At 43.9% G+C, this 9,658-nt stretch overlaps 1 protein-coding gene across 1 annotated transcript in view; it reads left to right on the forward strand.

Moving 5' to 3' along the window:
- LOC103210021 (adenylate cyclase type 2-like) overlaps positions 1 to 9,658 on the forward strand; it is a gene marked incomplete at its 3' end in the record, with an annotated part of 485,381 nt that overhangs the window by 390,367 nt on the left and 85,356 nt on the right. The window contains exon 9 of the mRNA XM_007955948.1: positions 7,166 to 7,235. Coding sequence (XP_007954139.1) covers positions 7,166 to 7,235 — 70 coding nt within the window. The remainder of the gene's footprint in view (positions 1 to 7,165; positions 7,236 to 9,658) is intronic.

The following is a 9,658-nucleotide window of genomic DNA, read 5'->3' on the forward strand; positions in this document are numbered from 1 at the left end:
TGGTGGACTGTGTGTTGCTGTGAGGCTGGCAGCTGTGCCACCAGTGTTTCACATACAAACGGTTACCCTGGTGGACAGGTTTCAGTGGAGCTTTCAGACTAAGGCAGACTGGGAAGAAGAATGAGGCCATCCACTTCTGAAAAAATGGGCCAATGAAAACCTTATGAATAGCAGTGAAACACTGTTGATATATTACTGGAAAACTTTATGAGTAGCCCAACAATATCATCTGATATAGTGCTGGAGGATGAGACACTCAGGTTGGAAGGCACTCAAAATAAGACTGGGGAAGTGCAGCCTCCTCAAAGTAGAGTCGACCTTAATGATGTGGATGGACTAAAGATTTCAGGACCCCCATTTGCTGAGGGGACATGACAAGACATGGAAAAATACAGCTGCAAAAATACATTAATAATTGGGACATGGATTGTAAGAAATATGAATCTGGGAAAATTGAAGGGCATCAAAAAGGAAAACATAAAGATCAGTATCCTAGGCATTAGTGAGCTGAAATGGACATTTTGAATCAGACAATTATATGATCTACTATGCCTGGAATTACAAATTGAAGAGGAATCACTGGTGTTGCATCCATCATCAAAAAGAATGTTTCAAGATCTATCCTGAAGCACAGTGTTGTCAGTGATAGGATAATATAATATCCATACACCTACAAGGAAGACTGGTTAATAAGATTATTATTCAAATTTACACACAAACACTAAACCCAACAGCAAATAAATTGAAGATTTTTACCAACTTCTGCAGTCTGAAATTGACCAGACATGCAATCAAGATGTATTGACGATTGCTGGTGACTGGAATGTGAAAGTTGGAAACAAAGAAGACTTGTCAGTAGTTGGAAAATATGACTTTGGTGATAGAAATGATGCTGGAGATTGCATGACACAATTTTGCAAGACCAATGACTTATTCATTGCGAATAACTTTTTTCAACAGCATAACTGGTGGCTATATACATGGACCTAACTAGATGAAATACACAAGAATCAGATTGACTACATCTATGGAAAGAGGTGATGGAGAAGCTTAATGTCTTCAGTCAAAACAAGTGCAGGAGCTGACTGAGGAATGGACCACCAATTGCTCATTGCAAGTTCAAGTTGAAGCCAAAGAAAATTAAAACAAGTCCACAAGAACCAAAATATGACCTTGATTATATCCCCTCCTGAATTTAGAGGCCATCTGCAGAATAATTTGATGCATTAAACACCAGTGACCAAAAACCAGAGGAATTGTGGGACAACATCAAGAACATCATCCGTGAAGACAGTAAAAGGTCATTAAAAAGTCAGGAGAGGAAGAAAAGGCCAAAATGGATGGCAGAAGAGACTCTGAAACTTGCTCTTGAAAAGCGAGTATCTAAAGTGAATGTAAGAAATGATGAGATAAAAGCTGAACAGAAGATTTCAAAGAGCAGCTCGAAAGACAAAGTAAAATATTATAATGAAATATGCAAAGACCTGAAGGTAGAAAACCAAAAGGCAAGAACACATTCTGCATTTCTCAAGCTGAAAGAAGTGAAGAAAAAATTTAAGCCTCGAGTGTCAATATTGAGAAATTCTATGAACAAAATATCAAATGATGCAGGAAGCATCAAAGGAAGATGGAAGCAATACACAGAGTCACTGAACCAAAAAGAATTGATTGATGTTCAACCATTTCCAAAACCAAACTCACTGCCATTGAGTTGGAACCAACTCATAGCTACCCCTCCTGAGTTTCCAAGGCAGTATCACTACAGAAGTAGCTTGCCCAGCCTTCCTTCCAAGGATTGGCTGGTGGGTTTGAACCACCAGCCTTCTGGTTAGCAATCACATGCCTTAGGCACTATGCCACCAAAGCTCCTCAACCATTTCAGGAGGTGGCATATAATCACGAACCAATGGTACTGAAGGAAGAGTCAAAGCTGCACTGAAGGAATTGGAGAAAAACAAGGCTCCAGGAATTGACAGAATACCCATCGAGATGTTTTAACAAGTGGATGCCCCACTGGAGGCACTCAATCAGCTATGCCAAGACATTTGGAAGACAGCTACCTGGCCAACTGACTAGAAGAGATCCATATTTATACCCATTCCAAAGAAAGATGATCCCACAGAATGTGGAAATTATCAAACTATATTATTACTATTGCATGTGAGTAAAATCTTACTGAAGATAATTCAAAAACATTTGCAGCAGTATATTGACAGAGAGCTTCCAGAAATGCAAGCTGGATTCAGAAGAGGACTTGGAATGAGGGATATCATTGCTGATGTCAGATGGATCTTAGCTGAAAGCAAAGAATACCAGAAAGATGTTTACTTGTGTTTTATTAATGAAATTTATTAAGATATTTATTAATTAAGTTTATGAAGATGTTTACTAGTGTATTATTAATTAAATAATAATTTTATTATTATTTATTCTACTGTGTAGCTCATAACAAATTATGGATAACACTGAGAAGAATGGAAATTCCAGAACACTTAATTGTGGTTACGAGGAACCTGTACATAGACCAGGAGGCTATCATTCAAACAGAACAAGGGGATACTGCATGGTTTAAAATAAGAGTGTGTGTCAAAGTTGTATCCTGTCACCATACTTATTCAATATGTATGCTGAGCAAATAATCCAAGAAGCAGGACTGTATGAAGAAAAATGCTGCATCAGGATTGGAGGAAGACTCATTAACAACCTGTGATATGCAGACGACACAACCTTACCTGTGGAAAGGGAGGATGACTTGACGCACTTACTGATGAATGATGAAGATAGAAGACTACAGTCTGCAGTGTGGCTTACACCTCAACATAAGGAAAATGAAAATCCTCACAACTGGGCCAACGAGCAGCATCACAATAAATGGAGAAAAGATTGAAGTTGTCAGAGATTTCATTTTACTTGGATCCACAATCAACAGCCATGGAAACAGCAGTCAGGACATCAGACGACAGTTTGCACTGGACAAATATGCTGCAAAAGTCCTCTTTACAGTGTTGAAAGGCAAAGATGTCACTTTGAAGACTAAGGTGCACCTAACCCAAGGCACAGCGTTTTCAATCACCTCATATGCTTGTGAAAGCTGGACAATGAATAAGGAAGAACGAAGAAGAGTTGATCCTTTTGAGTTGCAGTGTTGGCGAAGAGCTGAAACTACTATGGCCCATTAGAAGAACGAACACATCTGTCCTGGAAGAAGTGCAGCTAGAATGCTTCTTGAAAGTGAGGATGGCCCGACTTCATCTCACCTACTTTGGTCATGTTGTCAGAAGGACAATTACCTAGAGAAGGATGACATGCTTGGTAAAGAGTAGAGTCAGCAAAAAAGGGGAAGGCCCTCAATGAGATGGGTCGACGCGGGGCTGCAATGGCGGGCTCAAGCATGACTAGGACTGTGAGGACGGCACAGGCCCGAGCAGTGTTTTCTTCTCTTGCACATGAGTCACTATGGGTCAGAGCCGACTCGGTGACACCTGACAACACCAACAACATCTGCGTCTATGTTTGTATCAGTGTCTCATGTCTATTCCTATACCTGTGTGTGTGTCTCTATCTATAAAGGAGCTCTAGTGTAAATAGTTAAGCACTTGGCTGCTAACTAAAAGGTTGATGGTTCAAATCCACTTGCTGCCCCATGGGAGAAAAGACGTGATGATCGGCTCCCATAAGGATTTCAGCCTACGAAACCCTGTGGAGCAGTTCTCCTCTGCCCTGTAGGGTCACTGTGAGTTGGGATTGACTTGATGCCATACAGCAACATCTACATGTACCTCTCTCTGTCCATCAGTGTTGTTGCTGTTAGGTGTCGTTGAGTCGTCTCTGACTCATAGCAACCCTGTGTACAGCAGAACAAAACACTGCCCAGTTCTCTGCCAGCCCCACAATCCCTGCTATATACTTCAGCCCATCGTTGTAACCACTGTGTCAGTCCATCTTGTTGAGGGCCTTCCCCTCTTTTGTCGACCCTCCACCTTACCAAGCATGACATCCTTCTCCAGAGAATGGTCCCTTCTGACAACATGACCAAAGTAGGTGAGGCAAAGTCTGGCCATTGTCCCCTCCAAGGAGCATTCCGGCTGCACTGCTTCCGGGACAGATCTGTTAGTTCTTTCAGCAGTCTGTGGTACTTTCAGTATTCTTCACCAGCACCACAACTCCAAAGCATCAACTCTTCTTCAGTCTTCCTCATTCATTGTCCAGCTCTTACTTGTATACGAGGTGATTGAAAATATCATGACTCGTGTCAGGCACACCTTAGTCCTCAAGGAGACATCTTTGCTTGTCAGCACTTGAAAGAGGTCTTTTGCAGCCGATTTGCCCAGTGCTATACGTCATCCGTCATCTGGGAGCTCTGGTAGCATAGTGCCTAAGGCACTTGACTGCTAACCAGAAGGCTGGCAGTTCAAACCCACCAGCCACTCCTCAGAAGGAAGGTTGGGCATTCCTACTTCCGTAGTGATACTGCCTCGGAAACCCAAGGAGGGGTTGCTATGAGTCGGGGCCGACTCGATGGCAAATAACAAGAACAATACGTCATCTGATATCCTGACTGCTGCTTTCATCAGCTTGATTATAGAACAAAGTAATATGAAGTCTTTGACAACTTCACTCTTTTCTGCATTTATCATGATGCTGCTTGTAGGTCCCACTGTAAGTATTTTTGTTTTCTTTATATTGAGGTGTAAGCCCTACTGCAGACTGTAGTCTTCAATCTTTATCATTCTCACTTTCGGTAAAAGTTGTGTCATCAGTGTATCGCAGGTCGTTAATGATTCTCCCTCCAATCCTGATGCCACGTTCTTCTTCATATAGTCCAGCTTCTCGGATTATTTGCTCAGCATACAGAATGAATAAGTATGATGAAGGGATACAACCCTGACGCACTCCCGTCTTGATTTTAAACCATACACTGTCCCCTTGTTCTGTTCAAATGACAGCTTCCTGCTCTATGTACACGCCCTGATGCATAAACATGAATACAATTAAGTGTTCTGGAATTCCCATTCTTCTCAATGTTATCCACAATTTGTTATGATCCACACAGTCAAATGCCTTTGCATAGTCAATAAAACACAAGTAAACATCTTTCTGTTGTTCTTTGCTTTGAGCCGAGATCCATCTGACATCAGCAATGATATCCCTCATTCCACATCCTCTTCTGAATCCAGCTTGCATTTCTGGAAGTGCTCTGTCAATATGCTGTCAATATACAATATACATATATATACTGTATCTCTATCTATGTAATACATGGATTTATGTATGTGTATATATGAAAGTAAGTATATGTATAGATGTATATATTTATGTGCATATATATGCATACATGTATGTATACATGTATGGCTTTGAGATTATTATATTTTTATAGGACAAACGTAGTTAGAAAATTTAGGAATGTAGACATATAACTTTGTCAGTGACTTATGACACAAACAAGTGAGCAATAAATGTATTGGTATTTATTTCTGGACATTTTTCTGGATGCATAATTAACATCTTTTCTTACCTTGCTCTACTCAACAGTATAAAAATGGGTGTCTTCCTATTTCACTTCACCTTGTTTCATAAAATGTGCTTTGATCCCCCAAGATGTGATTGTGTTGGGTGGCAGGGCACAGCTGCTTAGCTGCACCTGGGCTGCTGTTTGTCATGCAGTTACATAGACCCTTCTAGGGAGAAGCTGTCCTTGAGCTCTTTCACTAGTTCCAATGACTTTCTCAAGTCAGTTTCTACTGTCCATCAGTGCATGTGGATACGTACTTCCACATGGTTTCCACTCGCAGTCTCACCATCCGAGGGACTTGCGCTTACATCCCTGTGTTTATGCACCAATGGTTACGTACTTCCACGTGGTTTCCACTCACAGTCTCACCCTCCCAGGATGTGCACGTATGTCCCTGTGGTTATACACCAGTGGATACGTCCTTCCACGTGGTTTCCACTCACAGTCTCAGCATCCGAGGGAAATGCACTTACGTCCCTGTGTTTGTGCATCAGTGCGTGTGGATACGTCCTTCCACGTGGTTTCCACTCACTGTCTCACCATCCCAGGATGTGCATGTACGACCCTGTGGTTACACACCAGTGGATATGTCCTTCCATGTGGTTTCCACTCACAGTCTCAGCATCTGAAGGACATGCACTTACATCCATGTGTTTTTGCATCAGGGCATGTGGATACCTACTTCCACGTGGTTTCCACTCACAGTCTCAGCATCCGAGGGACATGCACTTACATCCATGTGTTTATGCATCAGGGCGTGTGGATACATCCTTCCACACGGTTTCCACTCACTGTCTCACCATCCCAGGATGTGCACATACGTCCCTGTGGTTACACACCAGTGGATATGTACTTCCACTTGGTTTCCACTCACTCACAGTCTCAGCATCTGAGGGACATGAACTTACATCTATGTGTTTATGCATCAGGGCGTGTGGATACGTCCTTCCATGTGGTTTCCACTTACAGTCTCAGCATCTGAGGGGCGTACACTTCTGTACGTGTGTTTATGCTTGCACTTCTCTGTCACACTAGTGATCTGAAGTGAGCATGTGTTATGTTAGCAATTTACCAGTGTTTTAAAAATTGTATTCAAACAGTTTGTGTTTTAAAGAACAGAAAACAATGACAGTAAAAGAATTTTCAGTGAGCATTAAAGAGGCACAGCCTTCTCTCCCAGAACCTGGGCGCTGTCATGGTTCGGGTGCTCTGTGTGTTGTTGCTGGGACCCCAGTGCTTCTTGGCACGTGGACTCCTTCAGGAGGTGACACACCACTGCTTCTAGGAGAGCATCGGGTACACCTGTGGGGGCCTTGGCATCCTTCTGATGATGACCCTCTCTAGTTCTTCAACTCGGGAAGGTCGAGTTTAACTTCGCTGTCACAGGTGGTTTGTGATGTGGAATTTATGTTATGAAGAGGGCAGCCGCCCAGTTTGAACATCACATTTATATCGTATTTGCAGATAATGATTACAGTATGCGGATCCTGTTAGCTGGCTTTATACTTTCCAATAATAATCCACTTTGAATGATGTACACTGCAGAAAGAAGAATGCTATTTAGTTTTCAAAAGAAGCGACAGAAGGCCAGCTCATTGCACGTGTGCGGTTCGAGGTCTGTTTTCTGATGTGTGTCCTTTTGACTTCCAGGCAGTGGCTCAAGTCGGAAGACATTCAGAGAATCTCGCTTCTGTTCTATAACAAGACACTAGAGAAAGAAGTAAGCAATGTCTCCTTCCACATCAGTTGGCCTTTCTGAAATTTTGGCTTTAAAGATTCCTTGGCAGAATTGTGTTTGTGTGCTTTTCTTTTGTTTGTTGTTATTGTTTTACATGGGGCACTTGAACGGCTCTCCCTGCATCCAAGCGTTTCTGGCTCCATGCATATGTTCTCTGCCGTGTGTCTTATTACCAGCTTGCTCTCTGTGGCCAGCCACCACTCTTAACACACCGGGAAGTAAATGGTGTTTACATTGCGTCTGAGATCAGCCAACAGGACAGGGCTCCGTGTGCTGTATGTGAAATTTCCTCGGAAAACGTTTTTAAAAGAAAATGAAATCATTCCTGATAGATTTACAGTGTCTGTACACAAATAATTCCTTTTATCTTTTTGGCAAAACTCTGAGATTTATGTGCAGCACCTGTTTGGGAAAGGAAAAGCTCCGGACCCTTAGGCTGTGTTGCCTTTTAATGGCTCCTAAAATGTGAACTATTAGAGGCAGAAACGAATAAGGACTCATTGAGCTTTAACATGTCCAGTATAACATGAACTGGCCCAGACGAATGAAGTCCTTACTACAGAAAGGACCACCGCTTTCTGGGTCAGCCTTCCTTCTTTGCCTTTTGTCTTGTGCTGATCAGAAAAGGGACTCAGAGATAATTTCTGCCATCCAGCCACGTAATTACAGGCTGGCTTTGAACCAAAGCTATCGTGGTAATGGCAGTCATCACAACCCTGGTATTAAAATTCTTTTGAGAAAATTCAGTTCATGGCTGTATGGATGTTGAATGGAAGTGTCAGATGCCCCAATTCCAGAACTCCCCCGTAGTCTCTGCCACAGTTCCATAAACACTGCCTTTCTGTCAGCAATCTGTAGGTGCACTTGTCTACAATAGAGGTTTGATGTGATGTTTTCATTGCCCACCTTCTCCTTGAACAACTCTAACAAATGCAAATGGCTAGGTATAGTTTCTGTGTTAGCTACTGCCTTCTGACAGATGTCCCTTTTTCTTTATTAAAAACACAGTGACAGTTCCCACACCTATGCTGCTACTGCAGCCATTAAGAAACGTACAGGTTTAATGGGATGCATAGAATGGAATCACACTTCTGATTTCTCATCAGGCTGACGTAGGTTCCTCACACACATGCACAGTCTCCTGGAGATGAAGTCATAAAACACACAAAAAAACAGGCCCACTGCCGTGGAATGGATTCCAACTCACAGTGCCCCTAGCGGACAGAGTGGAACTGCCCCAGAGAGTCCCCAAGGCTGTCAGTCTTCACAAAAGCAAAACCCAAACCAAACCCACTGGAAGCAAAGCCCAAACCACACCCACTGCCGCGGGGTCAATTCTGACCCACAGCGCCCCTAGAGGACAGAGTGGAACTGCCCACAGTGTCTCCAAGGCTGTCACTCTTCACGGAAATAAAGCCCCAACCACACTCACTCCTGTGGAGTTGATTCCGACTCCCTAGAGGACAGAGTGGAACTGCCCCAGAGGGTTTCCAAGGCTGTAATCTTTACAGAAGCAGATGGCCTCATCTTTTTCCCACAGAGTGGCTGGTGGGTTCAAACTGAGAACCTTTCCTTTAGCAGCCCAATGCTTTAACCACAGTCACCAGAGTTCCTTTAAGTCACAAGAAAAAAACAAAAATACTCCATTAGGTACAAGTGGCCATCATTAAAACTGATAAAAAGCAGCTCTGCTTCTACGCTCCATGTGCATGTCCTTGAGAGGCGACTTGGAGACAGAAGTTTCAGACCGCAGAGCAGGAAGCCCTCTCCATCCACCTGAGCCTGGCTGCTCTTCAGGCCTCGGAGGCCAAAGACACAGCAGGCAGCGAGAGCGCAAAGGCCACTGGCGAGCGTCTGCACTTCTGAGGCCATGGCCTGAGGAATGAACGTTTCCCCACAACTCGGGAAACAGCCTGAGCATGGATGGCTTCCGCAGCCTGCCAGGGTGTCCAGCAGGATCCGGCAGAAATGTCTACACAGCTCTGTCTCCCTCGGTGTTACTGTAAAACCCTCTTTATGAGAGTTGTCTTTAAGCCATGATTGGCAGCGTAGTTCCAGAGTGATTCTGCCTGAGTGCAAATCCTGGCTTCACCATGCGCTCACTGTCCCCTGCGTGCTCCCTGTCCCCCGTGTGCTCCCTGTCCCCCGTGTGCTCACTGTCCCTCGTGTGCTCACCATCCCCCATGGGCCCACTGTTCCCTGTGTGCTCACTGTCCCCCATGTGCTCACTGTCCCCTACATGCCCACTGTCCCCTATGTGCCCACTGTCCCCCATGTGCTCACTGTCCCCTACATGCTCACTGTCCCCTACATGCCCACTGTCTCCTATGTGCCCACTGTCCCCTGCATGCTCACTGTCCCCCATGTGTTCACTGTCCCCTACATGCCCACTGTCCCCCATGTGC

This window comes from Orycteropus afer, unplaced genomic scaffold (genome assembly GCF_000298275.1).
Source record: "Orycteropus afer afer isolate SDZICR_OR568_19922 unplaced genomic scaffold, OryAfe1.0 scaffold00551, whole genome shotgun sequence".
Classification (NCBI taxonomy): domain Eukaryota; kingdom Metazoa; phylum Chordata; class Mammalia; order Tubulidentata; family Orycteropodidae; genus Orycteropus; species Orycteropus afer.